Source organism: Emydura macquarii, unplaced genomic scaffold (genome assembly GCF_026122565.2).
Source record: "Emydura macquarii macquarii isolate MOO-44397 ecotype Brisbane River unplaced genomic scaffold, CSIRO-AGI_Emac_v2 contig_587, whole genome shotgun sequence".
NCBI lineage: Eukaryota > Metazoa > Chordata > Testudines > Chelidae > Emydura > Emydura macquarii.
This window is the reverse complement of record NW_027130724.1, coordinates 1,220,348-1,246,485: the sequence shown is the minus strand read 5'-3', so window position 1 is coordinate 1,246,485 and position 26,138 is coordinate 1,220,348. Positions and strand designations below refer to the sequence as shown.

At 42.4% G+C, this 26,138-nt stretch overlaps 1 protein-coding gene across 1 annotated transcript in view; it reads right to left on the bottom strand.

The window, feature by feature from the left end:
• The window catches only part of LOC137148007 (solute carrier family 9 member C1-like), a 192,392-nt gene that overhangs the window by 32,245 nt on the left and 134,009 nt on the right, over positions 1-26,138 (bottom strand). The window contains exons 11-13 of the mRNA XM_067540414.1: positions 15,926-16,121; positions 3,908-4,057; positions 3,384-3,435 (exon numbers count right to left, since the gene is read on the bottom strand). Of these exons, the coding sequence (XP_067396515.1) occupies positions 3,384-3,435; positions 3,908-4,057; positions 15,926-16,121 (398 nt within the window). The remainder of the gene's footprint in view (positions 1-3,383; positions 3,436-3,907; positions 4,058-15,925; positions 16,122-26,138) is intronic.

Genomic DNA, 26,138 nt, shown 5'->3' with positions numbered 1-26,138 from the left:
AGAGGACATTAGAACCCATCCAATGGGTACCACTGAAGGAAAAAATTTCCAGTTAACGTGCTTGAAGTGCGCACACACCTAACATGGAATGGATAAGTTCAAGCACTCCAAGAACCACCACTGCATAATCTTTTCAACCAAATATCAGCTTCCTGAGGCTGCATTAAATGACAAGCGATATGACAGTCATTCTGCACAAGTTTCGACCTTTTTATTGGGTTTTCTTTTTCCAGTATTTGTTAGCATTCTTGCATTTTCATTTTTTTTTAACTCCAACAGATGGCTGGGAAAGTGTGTGGATGTTAATGTGCTTAATGAGGAATATGTATGGATAGAACTCAAAGAATTTATCTGAGAATGGAGTCTATTGAATAGTTTCTGAAACACCTAAAACAGCCTTATATTAATTAACCATATATATTAAAAGATCACACTTCCATATATTTTATGGGTTAGGAATTGTTTGTTTAATCTTGAAAATCATGTTCTTTTCATCTACATTTCTCATTTGAAAATCAAATTCAACAAGCTGCATCGTTTTGAATGATATGAGAATTTGAATGGTATGAGTATGTTTCATGTAACCCTCTGTATGTGTGTGGTAGGTGGATTGCTGCTTCACAGCCAGTAATTTGGGCAGATTGCTTTTACACCAGAGATGTAGTCTCAAACATTAGCTTCCATCTGGGAATGATTTGATCCTCTCTGTAGCAGCCATTTGGCTGAAATATGAATATATTAATTGGCATTGAGACTGATAATTCTCTTTTATATTTTGGGACTGATAGCTAAAACAAGACTGCTGCCTTCCCAAATTATTAGATATTAGATCAAGAATTATTTGATGGTTTAATCCAACTGGTAACTAGATTCATTTGATTTGATATTAACCTACTTTATTATAATTTGATTTGGTTTTATGTATTGTATTTTATGCTTTTTGCTTAGTTATTTAATTTAGTTGAATTTAGTTAATAAAATATATAAAACTGAATACCTGAATAGTTCAGATATTTCTTCCTGTGAAACAGAGTTCCAGCATTAAGGAGTCCTGTGGTAGATAATGGGGTGAACTCTGTGGCCCACCTAGTGACAGTCCATAGAACTACCCCTGTATTCTTAATATATTTGGTGCTTGAAAAGGCACACCGTTAGCTTTTGAAGGAAAGTTGATTTACATATTGAGCATTTCTTTCCATAAGCAATGTGGGCTTGAGATTCTTTAAGGTGGATACCAGCTGGTCAACCTAAAAGCTGACCAATTCCTAATAAGTGTATATTCCTCACATAATTGGTGCCTAAACAAGGACCCTGTTAATTTTTAGAAAGAAATATTCAACCCGCTTAATAGATTTGTTGCATTGATTACTCACAAGTAACTATCTTTAAATTATTGTATGTTTACATTTCTGTTTGCAGGTGGATCCAAGTGATTATCCACTGTCTAAAGGATATTTTTAGAGAGTACTTGACTCAGTGAAGAGCAAGACTTAACTCATGATTGACTCAGAGATCATATTCAGGAGAGAAACTGTTGCTTTCACTGCCTCCATAGAAACTTAAATACCAGATATAATGGTGACATAACAATCAGTAAGAACAGCGGTGTAATTAACATCATGTAGCCACTTGCACTGCATCTACTAGCGTGGTGGCGAAAGTGTGTAACTGATCCAACTTACAATGTGAAATAAAAGTGGATAGCCAACAAGACTTCAGTCAAAACTTGAGCCAGCTCTACTCACAAAGTAGCTACCTCCCTTGTGGAATGCCTTGCACAACAGTTTTTTCTACTGAAGCTAGGCCAATAGAAAGAAGCTGTGGACTTCTACAAGACTTTGTGGACATTGAATCAGCTGAGTCTAAGATAGCAACATTTTGCTTGCTAAATCAATGTAGCTTGTTAATATCGAATGCAGATGTAAGCAGGGTCTGAATGAGCTCTCCCCTGCCGAGCTGGCTGGTGGGAGGGAAACAGGCTTCAGGGCCTGACAGTATTTGTAAGAGCACACCCACCCTGCCCAGGTGCTCAGCATGATGGGACTGCTTTACCCAAATGATCACTTTGGCTAGAATTAGGTTACAGATCACTTTAGTGTTAAATACAAGAGTAATACAATGTTGTTCTTATTGTATGCAAAGAGCAGCAGAACTGTGCTTAGCCTGTCCTTACCTGAACTGAACTCGGTAAACTGGGGGCTCAGATACAGACCACTATGAAAGGTAGAGGAGGTGGGGATAGGTTTCCCTGCTGGGAGGTGTGGGCTTTGCTTAAGAGCCCTAGGCATGGTTTGATCTGCCCCTCCTGATTGTTCAAAGGTAGAGCTAATTAAGGCTCCATTAGGAGTATTTTTGTTTTAAGTGACCACTAGAGCTAAAATCACTTGCTGTGGGACAGCATTCCTGCCCAAATGATGTTCTCCTACTAAGAGCTAAAAATCACTGAGAGCTGAAAGTCACTGAGAGCTGGGAGGAACCTCAGGAGACTGACCTGCAGAGGTCGCAGTAGAAAAGCAGGTAGCAGCAAAGCGACAGTGTACATTAGAGCAGTTAGAGTGGCCAGTGGCACGGAGTAGCTGGCGTAGCAGCCAGTAGAGTGGTTGGCAGCACAGCCAATGGTCGACGGGGCAGCAGGCAGGGCAGCCAGTGGAGAGGCAAGCTCCATGCTGGGTGTGAGTATTTTATTCATGGTTTTATGCATGTGAAACCTGCTTGTGGTGTTATCCCAAGCTAATGCTGGGTTACTTCCTGTTCCCCATTTTTTTTTTAATTAAAAGTCTCTTTTCTACCCTCAGTCTCTGCACTTGCAAGAAGGGAAATATTGCCTCTAGAGGCAAGGGGTAGTATGTAATTGTCCCAGGTTACTGGGTCAGGGCTCGAGCTGGTTTTGTGTTGTATTGTTGAAAGGAACCCCTAGATATTAAACCCGGCCCTTGTTGCTGCTGACTGCAGAAGGATTACACATAAAATGGCTTCTTAAAGGGGAGTTTGGAACCAGACAAAAGGAAAATTGTTTTCAGGTACCAGGCCAAACGAAACAAGATAATCTTCTCAATGCATCTTTAGAAGTTTAGTGATAAACTATTACTTCCCCATGAAAGATATTCAAACTAAGATGTAAATATATGACAACCAAGAGGGCTTAGAAATTCATTCTCTCAAATAGTTATCCTGAGATACACCTACACATTTCAAATCTTCAATAAAATCCTTTAGAAAGCTTTGGCTGTTAGGTTGGCACACACGATATCTTAAGAAACTGAATATATAGAGCCAAAGGCACACAAGGAGCCTTGGTCTTGAAGCTGTAACCTTTTTCCTTTTTCAAGATTAACGGAACACATTTGATACATACTGTAATATATCATCTCCATTTTACATACCTAGCTCTTTCATAGCATCTTGTTTATTGTTTTCCATAATTTTATTTATTTCCTGTAAGATAAAGGAAAATGCAATTTCTATTACAAAAGATACATACACCTTTGTGAGTTCATATTTTAAATACATTTTAGTACAAATATAGTTGAAGTCCATTAAATATAGGGGTTAGCAGTAAGTGAGTTCGGGTTAGATTGATGTTAAGCCATAACCCATGTTGTAGGGGGGCTGAGGAGGGACCAGGCTGCAGTGGAAATACTTAGAGGAGCTCTGGTTGACTAAGAATCCTGGAGGCATGAAAGCTGGAGTAGCAGCTCCATCATCCTTTGAAAAGGTGCAGTATGCACTTCACGTATCAACTCTGCTATAATTTGTTTTTGATCATTCTGACATTTATTTTGCTTTACTTTATCTATTTTAACTTCCATTTGTCAATTTGAATCTATAATTTTTTAAAGGATATAGACTACAATTGTCAAAGCGCACATTTTAACTATTTCCTATGCTTTCTATTATTTTCCCTCACCTTAGAAATTGTCTCATGACCAGCAATCTGCTCAATTAAATATTTTGTATCTTCTTCTCCTTGGACATATCCCTTGGCAATATCATACCTAAATGTTAGCTGTTTGTTTATTTGTTTTTCCAATAGATATATCAATCTTGGTATCACAAGCTGAAATAAATCATAATGAAATAAGTCACATGTGCAAACAAAATTATTTAATCGAAATGTCAACTTTTCTAATAGGAATTCTTATATAGATTAATACACTTCATGTGTATTTTATTATATAATTTAATTTCAATTTATGTAAATACTACAACTGGGTGTCTATCCAGATGCTTGATGGGTTCTTAACATAACTTAAAAATATTCTTAAATTCAGCAGTACAATTTTATATAACCTACTACCAGTAAGCCTGGCAATTTTAAAATCTCAAATTCCCTTCCATCACCAACAACTCCTCACCCTTACATTCCCTCTTCCCCAGGCTTTTTCAGATATCCAGTAAAAAAAAAAAAAAAAAAAAAAAAAATGAGCTTCATAACACGCCCTGAAGATTCAGCTAATTTCAGACCAGGCGATAAAATGACTTTCAAAGCTGTGGGGCCCTCATAGCAAACACCCTGCTAGCAACTCTTTCTTATTTATACCAAATAGGGCTCACCATCTCTGCTGATCAAAAGTAACAGAGAGGTGGACAAAAGGAAGGTAATGTCCAATCCATATAGGATTTTATAGGTCAAAACCCAGTTTCCTTATCCAGAACCTAGTGTGGAATGGTGGGAGGAGGGGAATTGTAAGGGGTTACAGAACCAGCAAAAACAATTTTTTTTAATTAAAAATTGAGCTGGGTCATTGATGGGGACACTTTAAGCACTTTCTTACTGAAGCTGCTACCCTCAAATCATCATAGACCCCTCACTTTTTTCAGGGCACTCTAAGCCCAGTCCTGCATGAATACCTCAAAAAGCCAGGAGAATGAAAATAGACAATAAAAGCATTAATGCATACTTTGATGTATGTAATGACAATAATACATTTTTAAAAATCAAGTATATAGAGTTTGTCTGTCTTTGTTAGGTGGCCACCTGGCCAATTTAAATGAGCAAAATAAACAGAATAAGGAAAAACATATGTACGGAGCTAGGCTGGTTACCTATTAGAAGAACTCATGCTATTGGTAAGGAAGCCTGTTTTTACTCCATAAAGACCAAAAACCAGTAGCGTACAGTATTTTAGCAATGTCAAATAAAATATTTCTTTAATGTTAGTGTCAAGGTATTAGTACTTATAGGAAAGTTTGCACAGAATTTCAGATGACTGCATCACAAATTAAGGGTTTGATGGTGAAAAAATGTATGTTGGTGAGCACTTACTGACACAAATAAACCATCATAACCTCTCTCTCAGATCTTTCTGGAACACCATTGTTTAAACAGCAGCAACCTGTTTTCTCCTGGTAGGTGCTTTTGCTCCAAGTGCTGCTGTTGGCCCCACCCCCACTGAAAATGTATGTAACTACCTGACCAAAAAGTCTCAAACTTGTGAAAACACAAAGGACAAAGATAGTCAGGATCCCCTGAACATCTAAAATGGCATATACATATACAAAAAGGAACACACTTTTCTTTTAAATGAAAGTTTGGATTCTGGAGGAAAGTTCTAAAGCCACAGAATCACAGAGTAGCCAGGGTTCTGCCTGTAAGTCATCTTCAAAGGGATAGATGCAATCTACTAATCCAGTCCAGTGTAAAAGCCCCAGTTGTCCCTTAACCAAATTCATCCATGCAGTTTTAAGGATGCGGTTATGTATTGTCAATACAATATTCATATTGAAAACTGAAAATGTGTAAAGTAAATTTAATTAAAAATACCAGTAAACATTTAAAATCACAGGGACTATTGCACTATTTGTTCAATTTATTATTTAATTCTCTATAATCAGTTTTTTAAAATGTAAATGAAGCTATCAAATAATTTCTAGTTGTCACATCAGAATGCCACAAAAATCAAGAAAACTTCGTGCAGAATTTAGGTCCACCTTGCCATGACATAAACAGGACATTGTTCATATGGCCCAGTTGTGCAAATGCTACCAGGTCCAGTGTTTCAGTGGGACTACTCATTATACTCACAACAGTAAGTGTTTAAAGGACTTGGGCCATAGACTACAGCTATTTCAGAACACAGCAGTATGTTCAAGGTCTCTCTCGTTACTCACAAGTGTTAGTGTTGTTCACACTGTGATCTGTCTTTGTTGCCTATTATTCAATAATGGTATCTGAAGATGTTATTCAAAGTATTTAAAAGATTAAAAATATAAGACCAGTCTTTTTGTGGGAGCACCTTGCTTTGTCCATTATGGCATCTAAAATTAGTGGGATCCTAAAATATAATGCAGTCCTTTGAAGATATTACATGATTCTCATTTTTTGTGTTGTGCTTTCAGAGTGAGATAGGTTGGGAACTCCCATAACTCTTAGATTTTGGATCAGTGAAGCATAGGTAGTAGAGCATAAGCCTCTCTCCTGTCAAACAATTTCAATCATTGCTTTATTTCCCATTAGAACAGTCCAGACATTTCATGAACGCACAGGGGAGAAAAGACATCTCTCCTAAAATAAACAAGAGGGAACCATCCGAAAAAAAAAAAAAGGAACAAAATGTATTTTCTTTATTGTTGAAAAAAATGAGGTCAATATGGCCCATTCCGAACTCTTTACTGACCTGAAACTTGACAAGGAATCCTACCAAAAGTGGAAACATGGAAAAACTGCTAAAGATGAGAACAAAAGAATAACACAAGCATGTAGGGAAAAAATTAGAAAGATTAAGGTACAAAATGAATTATACCTGGGAAGGGATATAAAAGGCAATAAGTAACACAACACAAGAACCTGGGGTCGCTCAATGAAATTGGTAACAGCAGGTTTAAAACAAACAAAAGGAAGTACTTCACACAATGCACAGTCAACTGTGAAAATTGGGGATGTTGCGAAAGCCAAAATTGTAACTGGGTTCAAAAAATAGTTCATAACCCCATGCTCTGGATGGTCAGGGACACAACCCCATGCTCTGGATATCCCTAAACCTCTAACTGTTGGGACTGGATGACAGGGGATGGATTACTCAATTACTGCCCTGTTCTGTTCATTCTCTGTGGAGCATATGGCTGTGGCCACTGTTCGAAGACAGGACACTGGGCTAGAATGACCATAGGTCTGATTCACTATGGCCATTCTTATGTTCCTATGTAAGAGGTTCTATAAATATATTAGGAGCAAGAGATAGACAAAGGAAAGTGTAGGTCCTCTATTTAGAGAGGAAGGACAGCTAACAACTAATTACATCAAAAAGGCTGAGGTGTTTAATGCATATTTTACTTCAGTCTTCACTAAAAAGGTTAATGGTGACCAATTGTTTAACATGATTAATATTAACAAGGGGCAAGGTATACAATGCAAAATAGAGATAAAACAAGGTAAAAATATTTAAATAAAAGTTAGATGTAGTCAAGTTGGCAGGGCCTGATGAAATTCATCCTGGGGTACTTAAGGACCTAGCACTTTGGAAGACAGGATTAGAATTTCAAACAACCTTGACAAATTGGAGAATTGGTCTGAAATCCACAAGATAAAATTCAATAAAGACAAATGCAAAGTACTGTGGAAGAAAAAAAAATCAAATGCACAACTACAACATGGGGAATAAGTGGCTAGGCAATAGTATGGCTGAAAAGGATCTGGGGGTTATAGTGGACCACAAACTGAATATGAGTTAACAATATGATGCAGTTGCAAAAATGACTAATATTCTGGGTTAATATTAACAGGAGTGTCATATGTAAGACATGGGAGGTAACTTTCCTGCTCTACTCAACACTGGTCAGGCTTCAGCTGACAGTCCAAGAATGGCCAGCACACTTTAAGACAGATATAGATTAATAGAATCCAGAGGACAGCAACAAAAATGATAAAAGGTTTAGAAAACCTCACATGAGTAAAGATTAAAAAAAACTAGATTTTTCATCTTGAGAAATTAAGACTGAAGGGAGACCTGATAACAGTTTTCAAATATGTTAAGGGCTGTTATAAAGAGGACAGTGATAATTGTTCTCCATGTCCATTGAATATAGGACAAGAAGTAATAGGCTTTATCTGCAGCAAGGGAGATTTAGTTTAGATATCAGGAAAAGTTTTTTAACTTTACAGATAGTTAAGCACTAGAACAGACTTCCAAGGGAACTTGTGGAATCTGCATCACTGGAGGTTTTTAAGACCAGGTTAGACAAACAGAGATGGTCTAGGTATACATGGTCCTGCCTCAGAACAAGAGGCTAGAAAACCAGACGTCTCCAAGTTCTTTCCAGCTCTACATTTCTGTGATTCTATAATTAAGGTCTTGCCTCGATCACAATTAGATTGTGAACTTTTACCCAGATGGTTGATTCCTTTAAGGCTTGTGAACACTCATCCAGTTAATCAACCCGTTCCAGTTCATCAATCCTTGTCTATGAAGGAACTGTCAGGTATCAAACCCCATGTTCACCTCTTTTCAAAGAATTATGATAAATCTTGTACAAAGTATGCCTTAAGAGGGATCATTTGAAAACTTATAATCTACTGAACTTTATTGTCCTGGTAAAATGTGTTTACATGTAATGTTGATAAAGTTATAAGATTCTACTGTATAACATTGCTCTGACATGCTCCAAATTTAAGAAAAGCAGTCCCAAACCAGTTTTTCCAGAGACAAAGCACCCAGACAGGTGTAAAAGCAACTGTCCTTCAGCAGGAGGGAAAGGGACAAACAAGAAATTTACATTCAATCACAGGGATGATTCAAACATCATGTCCACAGAAGACTGCATGTCACCATGACTCAGCAAAGATGTTTCTACCACAAGAAATTGAATTATAAACATGGAAGGAAAACACTTGACTTTACTCTTCTTCCCATCTCTCTGCTGATGAGATCCAGGAATACCTGAAGGATGCTGAACTAAGGGGGAGGAATCCTGGCTGGGAGACTTTCCAGACAATACAGATTGCTGTAAGCTTTTGGTGAGAAAACCCTTTTGCTTTTAAGGTCACTCAGCTTGATAAGTTTAGACATTAGATTGCAATTTTATCTTTTTATTTACTTTGTAGACAATTCTGACTTTTATGCCTCCTCACTGGTAATCACTTAAAATCTTTCTGTTTGTAGTTAATAAACTTGTTTTACTGTTTTATCTAAACCAGTATGTTTAGATTAAAGTGTTTGGGGAACCTCCACTTGAGATAATAAGATTTGTGCACATCATTTTCCATTGATACAATGACTGATTTTATATGAGCTTGTCTTGCACAGTGAGCCGACTGGGCAGTACAAGATGCACATTTCTGGGGGAAAGTTTGGGACTGAGAAGCTGCTGGTGTTCTTCTGCAGTGTAATTAATGAGTAGCTAGCTAGAAGCACTCAATACTGTGTAGTTGGGAGTAAGTTACATGCTGGAGGATGTGTGTTATAGGGTCAAGAGTGGATGTTCACCAGTAAAGCATTGTAAAAAGCATCCCAGACTGGAGAGCTATGGAGACATAGCTATTCAGGAATTCAGCTTGTACCCTGAAGAATGTCACAATAACTTATAAGATATATTTAGGTTTTGTGGGAGACAGCCAAGTCCACCCTAGTGGGCCTCACGCTTCCATAGCTTGTAGTGGGTCAGGGCGTCTCCAGTCACTCCATTTTCCCCGAGAAGGGGGTAGGGACCCCGGCCCACCCACTCCTCCGGGTCCCAGCCCAGGGGCCCTGTGAGAAGCAGCTATGTGCTGCTGGCACCATGTTCCCAACTGCAAATTCTCTTCCCCTGGGCTAATTTTCCCCCTCCTTCTGGCTTCTTGAGCCTGGTACCTTCCTCCAGTCCACTCCTCCACAGAATCTCTGCACTCTGGTTTGTTCCTCCTCACAACTCAGTACTCCTACACACAGCACGGTACTCCTGCTCCTCCCAGCTCGTGCCCTGTCTGTTTGGGTCAGAGGGTTTTTATGGAGCACCTGGCTGGTCCCTAATTAGCCCCAGCTGCTCCTAATTGCCCCCTAACAACTCTCAGCTAAACTGCAGGGAACAGAGCCTGGAGCATTCTGAGGCTTACATATCTCCCTTCAATCACTTTTCTACAGCCTTCTGCCTTTGCTATATCACAGTTTATTGCAAGAACTAGAATGGATGCAAGAAAAAGGATGAGTGAATGTTAGATGGGCAATTAATTAGTTTTAGCAAATTAGTTTTAAGTCTATTCTGTATACCTAAACTATATGATACAATTTGAATATCTTTCCCAGAAGCATAGACTGATGTCACTTCGTCAAGATACTGTTTCATGTCTTTCGTCATTTTGAGGCCCATCTTTGTCTGAGGCTAACATCACGGGAATCTGTCAGAACCTTCTAGTAAAGAAGAAATTTCTGGACTAACCACAGGCTATAATTTGGTACCTGGCATATGACTGGATTGCACTCTCTGTTCAGAGCATACTGACCCCTTGATTTGCCCAGTTTCAAAAGGAGGTGTTTTATGGTTAACTAAGGAAGTACCATCCCCTATAAATTCCAGGTACACAGAAACACTATGTGTTCTTTGGAATCACCAACCACCATAAAACAGCTGACTTTCCAAGACCATTTCAGGGGGGAAAAATAGAGACAACATCAGCACCTACTCTCCTTCCTGCTGCCAACCCCAACCCCTGAGGTGGCAGCTGCCTCGTCACCCTTGCCTGAGCTTCTAGACTGTGCTGGTGCTCCCACCTTGCCTGACCTCCTAGCTGTTTGCTGCCCAGTCCTGCCTGAAGGTCCTGGGCTTATATACACCTAAGCCCTTGACTGTTGGCTGCACTGCCCTGCCTGAACAGCCTGAGCCTAGACACCCCTAAGGGACTGCCTGGATGCAGGCCAGCCCCTGACTGTTGCTTGCCCTATCTGTATTTGCTGTCCCACCCTGCCTGAAGGATCGGGCACTGAGACTGATGTAAGCCCCTGCCTTTGTCCCTGGGGGCTTTCCATATCATGGGCTGTGAGGAGGCATGGCCTCCCTCCAAGGCCAACGCATGGCCCCAATCTGTTACAGGTCCCTTCTCCAAATGCACCAAAACAATCTAGATGACTTGAAAAAACATGGCCCCATCCTGGCTGCAAATAAGTGTGTCCATTTCAGATCCAACCTGTGGAGCAAAGTTACCCAAGTGAATCATGGGATCAGGGAAATATGTCCAGGTGAGAAAACCAGAAATCTCTTGCAGCTACAAGTTTGAGTATGATAGTAGTTCAGGTAATACACTGCAGCTGATATATCCATAAGCACTTGCACTCCCTGTCTCCTGATGATAAGGTTAGTTACAAATGTTGGACTTATAACAAATTTACACATTATCTAGCTCCAAGGAGATTTCACAGATTGAGGGTCGGGTCATGTAGGAAAAATAATTCCCTATAATTATGTTGCACAAGGGCTGAATAAAGGGAACCCCTCTCAGGATTTTGGATGGGAAAGTACTAAGTATATAAAGCTACACTTTCTGTCATTTTTAACCATGGTGGCTGAAAGCAACAGAGACTACAAGAAAAAAGTACTTTAATGCTATGCATTAACATAAGGACTTAGTAATGAGAAAAATGGGTGAGCAAAACTTTCCTCATAAATTAGAATTTAAAAAAACAAAACACAACGAGGACAAACAGGATTTGAGAGGAAAAAGTAGGTTATGCACCTCTAAACCTCAATGCTGACACCTGTACTGTGTTATGACCCTCTCCTCTCCTAAAGTACACTGCATTTAGTAGTTCCACATATCATGTGATATAGCATTCAAAATTAAGAGTAGATGTGGGGAGGCAATTTTATGAGGAAGGGGGCTTGATGTTAGTTCTATAAACATTCCACATACTACCATGCTCTAGTGCAATACGCAGTGGGGCATCAACAGCAAATCACATAAAGGGATGTCACATCAAGGAGAAGCCACACAGATTTAAAAAAATAAAATTTGAGAACTTGGTTTACATTTTATTTTACTGAACATAAAAAATAAAGCTATATGCTTTTACAGTTCCTTGTTAAAAGTTAAAAAAATCTTTATCTTTACCTTCAAAAGACGCAGCACTCTAATAAGGCGAATGATCCGGAATACCCTGATAGTCTTAATCATATGGTATGTTGGGTGAAGTTGCTTAAAGACATTAACAATCATGATATCTATGAGTCCAACTATTATGATTACTAGTTCAAACTGATTCCAATGATGGAAGATGTAAGTCCTCCCCATGGCTAAAGCCTGTTATTTATTTAAAAGAAATATACTGTATTTATTTAGATTCATTACATCATTCACGTTATAAAAACAAAAGGATATATTAAGCTTTTATTCAAATCTGAAGACCGTTATAATGCATCTTTCAACAATATCCCAGGCTTGACAAATCCACTCATCCTTCTATTAACAGCCCATAAAACTTCCCTATTGGTCTTACTAACCAATTTATGCAGAATTAAAACTTTTAACTAAAAAACAAACACTACATTTCTAGCCTTCTTGTCTCAAAGATTACCTTTGAAAGGTAAGTATTGCCTTTCTGCAATTGCCATAAGGCAACTTGAAACAGATATGGAAACCGTTTAAGACTTAAATTCTGTATCCAGAGCACAGCAGGAGCAACTGAGTTATGAGCTGGTCAGTCACTTCAGAAGTGAATATTGAGGGAAGAAATCCTTCCCCCTACCTAGGCCGCTCCATGGCAGTCTCTCTCTTTCAGGCCCAATGAACATTTATATAAATAATTAAAGTGGAACAGCTCCAACAGGAAAGAGTGGGAAAGAGACAGAGACTGACCCAGCATCTAACAGGTTAGGACACTCACTCAGGATGTAGAGATCTGGGTTCACATCCCTGTTCCTAATCAGGCAGGGCAAGGACTTGAACCTGGTTCTGCCATATCTCCTGCACCCTAGATGGGTGCCATAGCCAATGGGCTATTGGCTATTCTAGGGTCTCTCTGATTATTTGAGAAATATATCAAAAGGTCTCAGGTTCATCTTGATGTAGACTGGACCTTTTTTCAAAATCTCAAAATTTTTCATGGGAATAGGAAAGCCATTTCCCATTTGCCTCTACTTTCAAGACATGATTAGAAGGTTGGAAAAAATCCAGTTTACCATGACCCACTCCATTTTTGCTAGGAATAATTATTTTATTGAAAATATTATATTTATTCACCTGTAACTGGAGTTCTTTGAGATGGACACTGCACATTCCCACTCTTAGGATATGTCAATGGTACAGCTCTGACTGTGGAACATTTCATCATAGCAGGGCCCATTAGCACTCTCTTGCACTTGCTTCTGCTCTGCCCCTCACCCTGTGTTCCTAAACATTTCAGGGCAAGGCTATTAAAGAGGGCTTTGGTGCTACTAGTCACCAGTGGCGGCATTTGTCCATTGGGAACCTCCTGCAAAGTTCAATTTTGGGGCCTCTATCTGTGCAGAGGATGCTATTTTGCTCTACAGTATGGTGTCATCCACACAGCGTGACCTTGCATGCACTGTACACAGAGCAATATGGCATCCTCCATACAGGTAGGGGCTTCTGATCCTTCAGCACTCCTTCAGGAGTGAAGGATAGTGCTTTGTGAAGAGTTTTAGATTGCTTCTTGCCCTTCAAGGCACTGTGGGCCAATACCAGTCTGATCGTACTCACACATCATTTAAGGGATTTTGATCCAGAGGATTTACTGCTACAGATTAGGTAGATGGAGTGATTAGGTAAGGAAAAATACCCTTTTCCCAGACAAGCCAGACACCTCATCTAAGAATCTGAAATGGAGAATACAGCAGAACAACAGGCATACATCTTGAATCTTGGCCTTTTTCCCTTTGGAGCTACACCACAGGATCCAAGTGCCAAAACTGTAGCCAGGAACCCAAAACTAATAGAAAGAAACCAAAATAACTTTCTTATAAAATCAAAGTAAATGAAGAAAACCAGCCAAAGCTGGAAGAAACTGACATGTTTGAAGCACCACACCCCTATTATAGCCTGATCCTCAGAATGCTCAGGAACAGGAAGGGGCACAAGAGCACTCCTACAGGCACTGCTATAAAATGTTCCATTATCAAAACTGCACCACCAGCTCATCCCAAGAGTGAAAACTTGCATAGGCCAGTTTTTCTCAACCTTTTAAGTAGCAAGTACCCCCTAATTTCTGAAAATTTTAATAAGTACCCCAACACTCAATTTTCCATGGGATTTTATATTTACAGACTAATGTGAGCCATATGTTGGAGGAAGGGCTGACTATATAAGGCCGTGATATGACAGATGTCAGATCTAGTGTGGGTAGAGTTACCACCTTTATACCAGGGGTGCACAACTCAAGTATGTACCTAGGCTAGAGGTGATGTTGGCCAAAGCTAGGAGGCTTTGAGCGGCATGCTAATGCTGGGGAATATAAAGCTCCGCGCCAAATTTTTTGCCATAGATTTGAGAGGAGGAAGGGGTGAGAGACAGGAAAAGAGGGTAACTGGTGAAATCTGGGGTTGTCATGGTTGTCAATTTCAGCTAGAGCAGTGAAATTGACAGGTTTTCTGGACACTGGGCTTTGAGCCAGGGAAGGTGGCTGCCACCTGGGCAAGTTGCAGGTGGTTGCTACCTGACCACCAGCCCAGGAGGTGGGCGACTGCCACCCAATTCGAGCTGGGACAGAGTAGGCTTCCGCGTCGGCTGGGACCCAGGGATGTGGGCAGGCGGCTGCTGCCCATCTTCAAGCCGGGGCATGGGAAGATGTCCCTTGGCTCGGAGCTGGGGCGTGGCTGGCTGCCGCCTGCCTCCCAGCTGGGAGCTGTGGCCAGGTGCGGGAAGCGGGGGGCTGTTGCCCACTTTCCCCAGAAGCTGGGGGCTGCTGCTCGCTTCCTAGCTGGGAGCTGCAACCAGGCAGGAAGCAGGGGGCTGCCACCCGCCTCCCAGCTTAAAGCTGGGACCTGGCAGGAAGCGGGCAGCTGCCACCCACCTCCCACAAAAGCCAGTGGCTGCCACTCGCTTCCCAGCTGTGACCAGGCAGGAAGCAGGCGGCTCCTGTCTGCCTTCCCCAAAAGCTGGCGGCTGCTGCCTGCCTCCCAGCTGGGACCGAGCAGGAAGTGGGTGGCTGCACCCTGGCTTCCTGGAACTGTAGTGACTGCCACCCTCCTCCCAGCTGGGAACTGTAACTCGGCGGGAAGCGGGCTGCTGCCACCTGGCTTCCCCAGAAGCCGGGGGCTGCCACACGCCTCCCAGCTTCCTGGGACTGTAGTGGCTGCCACCCACCCTCCCAGCTGGGAGCTGCCGCCTGCCTTCCCCAGAAGCTGGGGGCTGCCGCCCACCTCCCAGCTGGGACAGGGTGGGAAGCAGGCTGCTGCTACCCATCTTCCCCAGAAGTCAGCAGCTGCTGCCCACCTCCTCTTCACTCTATTTTTTCACAGGTACCCACGCCTGTGTCTTGTGTACCCCTAGGGGTACGCGTACCACAGGTTGAGAAACTATGGCATAGACCACTTGAAGAACTTGAAACGTCTGCTGATACTGAAGCGCAATGTTTGGATACTAGCATATGTAAATTGGGATAAAAATTACCCCCTCCATTCTTTATCACTATTGGAACATAAGACTATTGCATCATAGGAAACAGCTCAATATTAAAATACAAAGTATTCCTAAACTGTCATACACAAAGCATAATACCTAATAGTGCAGCTCTATGCAAGAATCATCCATTAACAAACTCAAAAAAGAAGTTAAAGATCTTATGCTGCATTGTGAAAAAATTAAAAGTAATTAAGGAAAACTTCATTAAAATAATAGAACATTTAGAAGATGGAACATCTGCCAAAGGCAAAGGAGCCGTTGACTTTTATAACTTTTGTATAATATTTGTAAACATCTTCAATTAAATGGAATTTTGCATTTCTAAGAAAAACCAACAAGAAGCATTACCATACATGGGAAAAAATATAATTCATAGAGTACCTTTAACGATGCTTCCAGTATATACAAGCCGATGAAATAGTAGTTAGAGATTTTTAGTTGTGTAAGATATGTTTCATTTAGATATGGCATAAAATTCATTACAATGGGAATGAAATTCAATAATGTTATAATGTAACTTGTGTACTCAAATTCATCCATAAATACTATAAGATGACATAACTTCAGAATCTTGTTCCTGTAGAGAAAGGTTGAGAAAATAATTTTAGGACTATTTTATTAAGATGTTCATTTTGCTAGGTATAAAAACAAATGAATATGGATTTTATATATATTTCAGCAAGAAACTGATTGAAACAATAGTACACCAATTAATTGATATTCTAGTAATGTGTGTAACAATAACTGCAATTAATAATTAAAATTTTTCTACACAAGTTTATGTAAATTAAGCTACTATATAGTAATGTAAATATATAAGGCACTGTCCACAAAAAAATAGTTACTTATCTTTACAGTAATGTTTTTTGAGATGTGTTGTACACACATACATTCAACTTCAGATGTAAGTGTTTCCAATGCACTCAAGTCAGAAACGTTTGCCAGTAGAACCATAAGGGGGAAGGAGAGAGGGTCGTGAAATGTAAATTTTGAAAAACAATAGTTACTGTACAGGTAAGTAACTTGTTTTTTTTATCCTTTGGGTTCTCTTCTAAGTGATGGAACTTCTGAACTGAACAACAACCAAATCATGACTTGCTGAAGTTTGCATCGGCACAGGAAACTTGAGTGATGCATAATGCTTAGAGAATATGCATACGGATGACCACATCACAGCGTTGCAGACGCCTATAATTGGTATGGGCCTTAAAAAGGCTAATGAAATGGATTAAGCTCTTGTAGAATAAGCATTTATGTAAAATCATAACAGTATTCCATACATGAAAACATTCAGTGGGACAAGCTCTGAGTTGTGACTGATTGCCCTTTACCCTTTCAGCGTATGCTACGAAGAGCCTTGGAGACACTGAGTTTAGTGTGACGGATATAAAATTATAAGGTCCTATGTACATCAAAAATATGCACTTTTTCTTCACTCTTGTTAGTGCGTGGCTTAGGAAAAAATACAGGCAACTGAATGGTTAGATTTGAATGAAAGGCTGACACACTTTTGGACAGGGTCTTAATGAGACTTGTCCTTGTGAAAACGGTGAATGGAAGTCAGCTAAGAGTGCTTGTAGCTCAGATGCCCTCTTAGTTGATGTAAGTGCTATTACAAATGTAATTTTCATAGAAAGGACCAATAAAAAAGTTGCCATTGGCTCAGAAGGAGGCCCCATTAAACCTGATAGTACCAGGTTCAGCTCCCAAGGGCGAACTGGATCACTGATGGTGAAATTACCCAAATTACACCTTTAAGGAACCTCACCACCATAAGATGTGAGAAAACTGAGGAAACTTCAGCAGGATGTGGTGGTGTGAATGGCTGAAATAGATCCAAATTAATTATGATCAAGCTAATGGAGAGTCCTGTAGATTTCAGGTGTAGCAACTATTCCAAAATGTGACAAATTTTGGAGTAAACAGCAGAGAGATGATGAGACAAAGCTACATGTGTACCTTTGTGGAATCTTTTCTGCTGCTGATCAGGATGGCTTTGGCCTCCTGCGAACAGTCTCTGTAGATTTTAACTATTGACCAGCCAGGCTGTAAGATGAAAGCTTTGTATGTCTGGATGCAGAGCTTGACCTTGATCTTGAGACAGTGAACCTTCACCCAGATGCAGAGTGAGTGTTGTTTGGACCAAGAGCTGCTGCAGATTGGTGTATCAGTACTGCCTCGGCTAAGTTGACAGTATCAAAAGTAACTTTTTGTGATCTTGTTTCTGTTTCCTGATCACCACTGGAATCAAAGGAACTGGAGTGAAGGCATAAACAAGCTGTTTCAGTCAAGAGAGGAGAAATGTATTAGTTATGAAATCTGGACTGTGACCTGCTCTGGAGGAGGTTTGTTGAGGTTTTTGCAAAGAGATCTATTGTGGATATACCCCACTTGAGAAATTTGAGGTATATTATCTCTGTCTTTAAGTACCACTTGTGATGATAAACTAAATTCCTGCTGAAATAACCCAGTATGGTGTTTCTGACCACAGGCAGATAAAAGGCCTTCAGCAAAATGTTATCTTGTATGTAAAAATTCCATAGATTAATTGCTTCCTAGCACAATCAAATCGACTTGGCTCCACCTTACCTGTTCAGGTAAAACATGGCAGTAGTATCATCTATTAGTAATTGATAGCATGATCCTTGACTGTAGCCAGGACAGCTTCACAAGAACCATGGACAGCATGCAGCTCCAAAATGTTGATATGAAGTGATGCCTCTTGACTCATCCAGACAGCCTGAAGTGCTCCCAGATGGCCCCAGTGCTTAGTGGAGGAATCTGTGACTAGAATAACTGTTGGTTCTGGAGGAGAAAAGAGAGCCCCTCTGGAGACATTGTGTGGATCCATCAACCAATCCAGGGAGGAAAGCGTTTGTGCAGATATGCAAATCATCATGCCCAGTGAGTGCCTGCTTGGTTGATAAACAGAGTCGAGCCCAGCTTGCAGGCAACTGAAGTGAAGTCTGGCACATTGAGCCATGTGTGTGCACAATGGCCATGTGCCCTAGAAGTTGAAAGCAGGACAGAGCCATTGTTCTGGGCTCAGCCTTGAGGTTTCTGCACAAGGTGACAATGGTCTAGAGCCTGTCTCAAGGTAGGTGGGCTGTTGATGTGGAAGAGTTGAGAATGGTGCATATAATTTCTCTCTTCTCGAGTAGAAACAAAGTTGGCTTCTTTGTGTTTATTCTCAGCCCCAGATGAGTAATTGGATTTGAGTGGAACTGTTCATTACTTGTCTCTTTTGACTGGACTCAAACGAATCAATCACCCAGATAAGGGAAAATTTGTATACCAGAAAGAAGATGGGCAGTCACTACTGCCATGCATTTGGTAAAACCCCTCAGGGCTGATGATAAGCCAAAAGGTACTTTCTCTGGACTTGTAGTGAGAGTCTCTGACCATAGATCTAAAATATTTCTTGTGGCCTGCATGTACCGCCACTTAAAAATAAGTATTTTGTAGGCAAAAGCAGCAGATTAGTCTTTGAGATCCACGGAAGAGATAATGGAAGAAAAAAAAATCATCCTGAATCAGGAATTATCAGGTATAAAATCCTTTCCCTCTGTGTTGTGTAGGTACTTCCTCTATAGCTCCCATATCCTGAAGAGATTGCACTTCTTGAAGTAGTGCAGCCTCATGAAATGGGCTCCTGAATAGAGACGGGGAAGATGGGTGGGGATAAGGAAGGGATCAGAATTGTATAATATATCCCTCTTCCACAGTGCTAAGGATCCATTTGTCAGATATTATGGCAGCTCAAGTACTTGGACAATTTCCAGAGCGACGATTTTCAAAGGGAAGAATTTGGTCTATGGAAATTGACATGCTGATACGCTGTCCTCAAAGTCACCATCAAAACGTTGTTTGGTTGAGGACATTGGATAAGAGTATCCTGTGGCCAACAATGTCAAAGCCATTTGTCTTGGGAGTGTAGAAGATCCCTCGGTAAGGTGCGGCGCTGGTGGCTTTCCCTCTGCGTCAATCTCAGAGGGAGGCCAAACCTCCTGGCGCCTACACCCTTCAGGGAGTCCGAATTACAGGGGTCGCCTCTGGCCCTCAGCAGGGCGAGCCTTAGTTCAGGCCGCTCCTTTGGGGTAACAGTCTCTTGCCCCCACAGGGCATGCCAGCAGTTTATGGCCTGGCCCTCAGCCAGGGATGGGCTGACAGTGGGAAACAGCTCTCAGCCAGGCGAGGAAGCAGTCTATAGCACAGCCTCTCTGGAGGACAGGCAAGCAAACACAGTCTCGAGCCCTGGAGAGGGTGAGTCAGAAGCCTATTGCCTAGGCTCTCTGGAGGGCAGGCAAACAAACACAGTCTCGAGCCCTGGACAGGACAAGTCAGCAGTCTTTAAACCGAGAGGGCAGAGGAATGATCCAAGGCCCTGGCCCTTAGGTAGGGCAGGGCAGAGGGGCAGTCTCTAGCCCTTAGCAGGGCAAATCGCTAGTCCACACCCGGCCCGGTGGCAGGGCGTGGAAGGCAACAAGGGACAGGCTCTGGCCCTCAACAGACTTTCACCCCTAGGTTGGGATAGGAAGGGGGTAGGGGAACTCAGGGCCCCAGGCAGTAGGCAGCTCTGGCAGGCCTTCCTCCGGGTTGTAGGATCTGGTGGTCTCCCTCTGTTTGTCCGATTCAGGCAACTCCTCCGGATCCTCAGGGCCCCACGTCATGGGTAGATCCGGCAGCTTCTCCTATGGGTAGAAGTTGGGCGCAGCCGTAGGCTCGAGCACCAAGGCGGGGGGGGGGGTATCCTTCTCCCTCGGCTGCTGGCCCCTGGCTGAGTAAGCAGGTCTGGATTTTAAAGGCCTAGCCCCGCCTACCTGCTTCCGGCCAGGTGTTGCCTTCCTGGGTTCCAACCCCCGGGGGGGGGGGGGGGGGGGGCGGGGCGTTTGGCTCCCCCTCTGCTTCAATCTCGGAGGGAGGCCACACCTCCCGGCTACATGGAGGTTTTGTTTCCCTCTTACCAGCATGCTTAGCTGGTAGAAACATGATCTATATTGAGTACGATGTTTAAAGTTTTTCTCTTTGGGGCAGGTGTGTAAACCCCCATACAGTGCAATATAGCCCTAGAATCTTTTGGGGGTATGTATAGCATTGTTAGTCTTTTCAGAAAGTAATTTTGAACCCTCAAAGTGGAGATCCTCAATAGTATTTTGCAACTCCTTAGCGATCCCCAAAGCCTGAAACTAGAAGGAATTCCTCAGGGAGTTCACTGTGTCTGAGGAATCATTGACTGTCTGTAGAGAAATTTTCACCATTAGATGACCTTCAGTTACTATGCACATAAATTGTTCTTTATATTCCTCGGGGAGTTTGTTCAAAAATTTGGAGATGGAGGTCCAATTAATAAACACATACTTTGCTTGTAAAGCCTGATAATTTACTACTCTCATTTGTAGTCTAGCTGTGGTATATGCCACTCTGCTGTAAAGGTCAAGTCTCCTCAACTCCCTATCTTTTGGAACTGATTTTGTCTGAGGCTGCTTTGTGTGAGCATTTGCAGCTGTCACTATGAGTGAATCTGGTGTAGGGTGTGTAAAAAAAATAGGCAAAGTCTTGTGGGGACAGGGTTTCTCAACCCATGGGTTGTAACCCAAAACTGGGTCACCAGAATGTTTCAAAGGGTTTCACGGTGGCTCATGTAGCTCCGGTCCTACAGCATAGGCTGGGCTTAGTGTCCCGCTCCAAGTGTTGTGATCTCCAGGATCACAGCACCACTCAGGTTTTCGTCCAAGCTACACCTCCATCTTAACAACAGGGGGGCCAGCCAGGCCAATTTGAGGAAGTGGCATCATGACCCTGTGCACCGTGTTGCAACGCCTCCCCCCGCACAAATTTGGACCAGCTGACCCCCCACGCCCCATTGTGTGGTAGGACTAAACCTGAAAAGTGCTGCAACTCTGGAGGTCACAAAGCCTGGAGTAGGAAGCCATGCCCCGTCAGCCCTGCAGAACCAGAGCCACAGAAGCCACTGCTGTGGAATGAGTGCAAGGTGGGCTCTGTAACACCCGTCACCTCTGAGGGGAGCAGGATCCAACACCCTACCCCCAGCCTACTTACTGGCCATGAACATTTACAAAAGGGTCCTGAGCCCAAAAAGATTGAGAACCATTGCTGTTGAGGAACCTGATATTGCCTATCTACACGTTGTGCTGTTGGTGACAAGAAGGCTGGGGTCTGCTATAGTGCTTTGACAGAATCCAGGAGGCTCTCACTGATTGTCAGGGTGGCCTTTCCTGAAGTCAGGGCCAGCAGGTTGTCCAGGTATTTATGAGGGTTGTCTTGCACAACTTTGGACTGAATCCTCAATGTTGTAGCAACCCTTCTCATTAGGAGTCCTGGAGTCTTCAAATCCTCTGGTGGATGTGCGAATGCTTCTGGAGTGATCACCTTACCAGGCAAAGATGATACATAAGAAGATTTTTCAATGGTATCCTCTTGTCTATCACCTTAGTCATGACTTCCAACTGAGACATTTGTTACTGATATAGGAGTAATATTCCAGAGACAGATACTTTGGCCTTAAATGAGATGCTGAGGGTAAGCTAGTGGCCCAGGAGCCAGTTTACGGGTTCCACTATGGCCAAGGCGGATAATCATAATTATCCCAGAGCATTGGGCACTTTCACTGCAGAGAAACCTGAGATTTTAGAGGATAACTGCTAAATAATCTAGGTATTTCCTCTCTGCATATATTAAATATTCCAGCTCAGCTGACTTTCTAATGGCAGTTATACAACTCTGCAAAGCAGTATTAACACATATGGATATGGATATGTTGCTTCCTATATATGTTGCCAATATCTGCTGTATTATTTCTACCAACCGCACCTGAGGAGTGAAGCCCACGAAAGCTTATGCCTGCTGAAATTAAATTTGTTAGTCTTTAAAGTGCTACAGAACTCTCGTTGTTTTTGCAGTATTAACACAGAATTTTTTAAAAAACTTCACTAGTTTGCATTTTAAAACGTAATACACATCATGGCTAGAATTCTCAAAGGGGCCTAACAGACCTAGGCATTGAACTCCCACTGATTTTCAATGGCTTAGGCCCTTTGAAAATCCCTGCCTATATACTTTACGCATATTTCCAATTTAAACAACATTTGTTACCATAACACATTAATAGAACCATTCAGAAATTCACTTATCCTGCCACCAGAGGACAGACAATATACAATATTATAAGCATGAAAACAGAAAAATGTTACATCCACTGACAAGATTACATCTTCCAATAACTAAAGCAAGAGAGAGGTAAACTGTGGGACAAATTTGAATCATAGAATCATAGAATATTAGAGTTGGAAGGGACCTCAGGAGGTCATCTAGTCCAACCCCCTGCTCAAAGCAGGACTAACCTCAGCTATATCATCCCAGCCAGGGCTTTGTCAAGCCTCAGCTTAAAAACCTCTAAAGATGGAGATTCCACCACCTCTCTAGGTAACCCATTCCAGTGCTTCACCACCCTCCTAGTGAAAAACTTTTTCCTAATGTCCAACCTAGACCTCCCCCTGCAACTTGAGACCGTTGCTCCTTGTTCTGTCATCTGCCACCACCGAGAACAGCCTAGCCCCATCCTCCCTGGAACCCCCTTTCAGGTAGTTAAAGGCCGCTATCAAATCCCCCCTCATTCTTCTCTTTTGCAGACTAAACAAGCCCAGTTCCCTCAGCCTCTCCTCATAAGTACTGTGCTCCAGCCCCCTAATCATTTTGGTTGCCCTCCGCTGCACTCTCTCCAACTTCTCCACATCCTTTTTGTAGTGGGGGGCCCAAAACTGGACACAATATTCTAAATGCGGCCTCACCAATGCCGAATAAGGGGGAATAATCACTTCCCGTGACCTGCTGGCAATGCCCCTCCTAATGAAGCCCAATATGTTATTAGGCTTCTTGGCAACCAGGGCACACTGCTGACTCATATCCAGCTTTTTATCCACTGTTACCCCCAAGTCCTTTTCTGCAGAGCTGCTGCCTAGCTCGTCGGTCCCCAATCTATAGCTGTGCATGGGATTCTTCCTTCCTAAGTGGAGGACTCTGCACTTTTCTTTGTTGAACCTCATTAGATTTCTTTTGGCCCAATCCTCCAGTTTGTTTAGGTCATTCTGTATCCTATTCCTACCTTCCAGGGTATCTACCACTCCCCCCAGCTTAGTGGCATCTGCAAACTTGCTGAGGGTGCAATCTACCCCATCCTCCAGATCATTAATAAAGATGTTGAACAAAACCAGCCCCAGGACCGACCCCTTGGGAACTCCGCTTGTGACCAGCTGCCAGCTAGACATGGAGCCATTGATCACTACTCGTTGAGCCCTCTGCTCTAGCCAGTTCTCTATCCATTTTATAGTCCATTCATCCAACCCATACTTCTTTAACTTGCTGATAAGAATACTGTGAGAGACAGTATCAAAAGCTTTGCTAAAGTCAAGGTATATCACATCCACCGCCTTCCCTACATCCACAGAGCCAGTCACCTCATCATAGAAAGCAATCAGGTTGGTCAGGCATGACTTTCCCTTGGTGAATCCGTGTTGACTGTTCCTGATCACCTTCCTTTCTTCCAAGTGCCTTAAAATGGATTCCTTAAGGACCTGCTCCATGATTTTTCCAGGGATTGAAGTGAGGCTGATTGGTCTGTAGTTCCCTGGATCCTCTTTCCTCCCTTTTTTGAAGATGGGCACTATATTTGCTTTTTTCCAGTCCTCAGGGACCTCCCCCTGTTGCCAGGTGCTTTCAAAGATAATAGCCAATGGCTCTGAAATCACCTCAGCCAACTCCCTCAGCACCCTCAGGTGCATTGCATCCGGCCCCATGGACTTGTGTATGTCTAATCCTTCTAAATAGTCTTGGACCTGTTTCTTCAGCACTGCGGGATGTTCGCCTCCTTCCCATTCTGTGCCCCCCAGTACAGTAGTCTGGGAGCTGATCTTGTCTGTGAAGACAGAGGCAAAAAAGGCATTGAGTACCTCAGCTTTCTCCACGTCCTCCATCACTTGATTCTCAGTTACACTAGTGTAAGGGCACATCCATGCTACAAAATGAAGTCAACCTAAATTATCGGCATACAGCCACTGCAGTAATTAAGTCAGTTGAGCATATCCACACTACGCTTGTGTCCAGAGCGTGCATCCTCACTAGCAGCGCTTGCATCGATGTAGAGAGCAGTGAACCTTGGGTAGCTATCCCACTGTACAACTCACCATCATCTAGCGCAGGGTGTTTTGGGAAGGGTCTGCAATGCCACATGGGAGCAAAACATTCATGTAGGGTTGACTGGGAATGTGGCATGAATGTCCCATGATGCAGTTTTCTCTCTCCCCCAATTTTATCTACATCCTATAATTTTGTGCCTCTTTTCAAAAGCCTAGCAAACCTGCATGTTTGCCATTTCCACAGCTCTGCACTGCTGTGGTGAGTGTTGCAAACAGAACATGCCTGATCCTACAGTATTTTCAGAGCCACCAGAGGAGCCACCAAGTGGCATATGAAAATTCCTTTCAAGTAGCCTTGCTGGAAGCCATGGAAAGAAACCATTCCTGGTTGCTGATGGCAGTTGCATAGCAGCTGAATATGCTGGAATGCTGGTTCTGGTTCCAAGAAACAGGCACTGACTGGTGGGATTGCATCATTATGCAAGTATGGAATGATGAGGAGTCGCTGCAGAAAAAATGGTTCCTAACCTTCTGTAACTTGTTTTTCAAGATGTATTGCTCTTATCCATTCCAATGTAGCTGTGTGCTTACTCCAAGCACCACTGCTGGAAAATTTTTCTGTCAGTGGTATCTGTCAGGTTGCCTCTGGTGCCCCCTTGAGTTGCACCATGACAGCATCTGTATGAAGGGCCCGGTCCATCCCTCAGTTCTTCTTAATGGCTAACTCTAACAAAGGGGCAGGTGGGGGTATTTTGGAATGAACATGATCAACACATCTCAAAGAACAACAATTACAGAAGGTTAGTAACCGTTTTTTCTTCTTCAAGTGCTTGCTCATGTCAATTCCAATGTAGGTGACTCCCTAGCAGTTGTGCAGGTGGAGTGTTCAGAGTTAATTGGCACGCTAACTGTAGCACCGCTTGGCCGAAGCCCGCATCATCTCTAGCTTGCTGGGTGATAGCATAATAGGACGCAAAAGTGTAGACTAACGATCATGGTGCCACTCTACAGATGTCCTGAACTGAAACTTGCACCACTGTTGCCAATGCTTGAACTCTTATAGAATGGGCTGTCAGTGGAAGAGTCAGGACCTTTGCTATGTTGTAGCATGTGCGGATACAGGAAGTGATCCGCAACGAAATTCTCTGGGCTGAGAGTGAATGGCATTTCATTCTGTCTGCAATGGCTACAAAAATCTGAGTGGATTTCCAAAATGATTTAGTCTTTTCTGTGTAAAAGGCTAGTTTCCGTCTAATATCCAGTGCGGTTAGAGTTGTGGTTCTTCCCTTTTAGCATGTGGTTTTGGACAGAAGACTGGTAGGAAGATATCTTGGTTACTATGGAATTGTGAGACCATGTTTGGCAGAAAGGACGGGTGTAGCCACAGCTGAACCTTTTCTTTGAAAAAGACAGTGTGTGGTGGTTCTGAAGTAAGTCCTCGG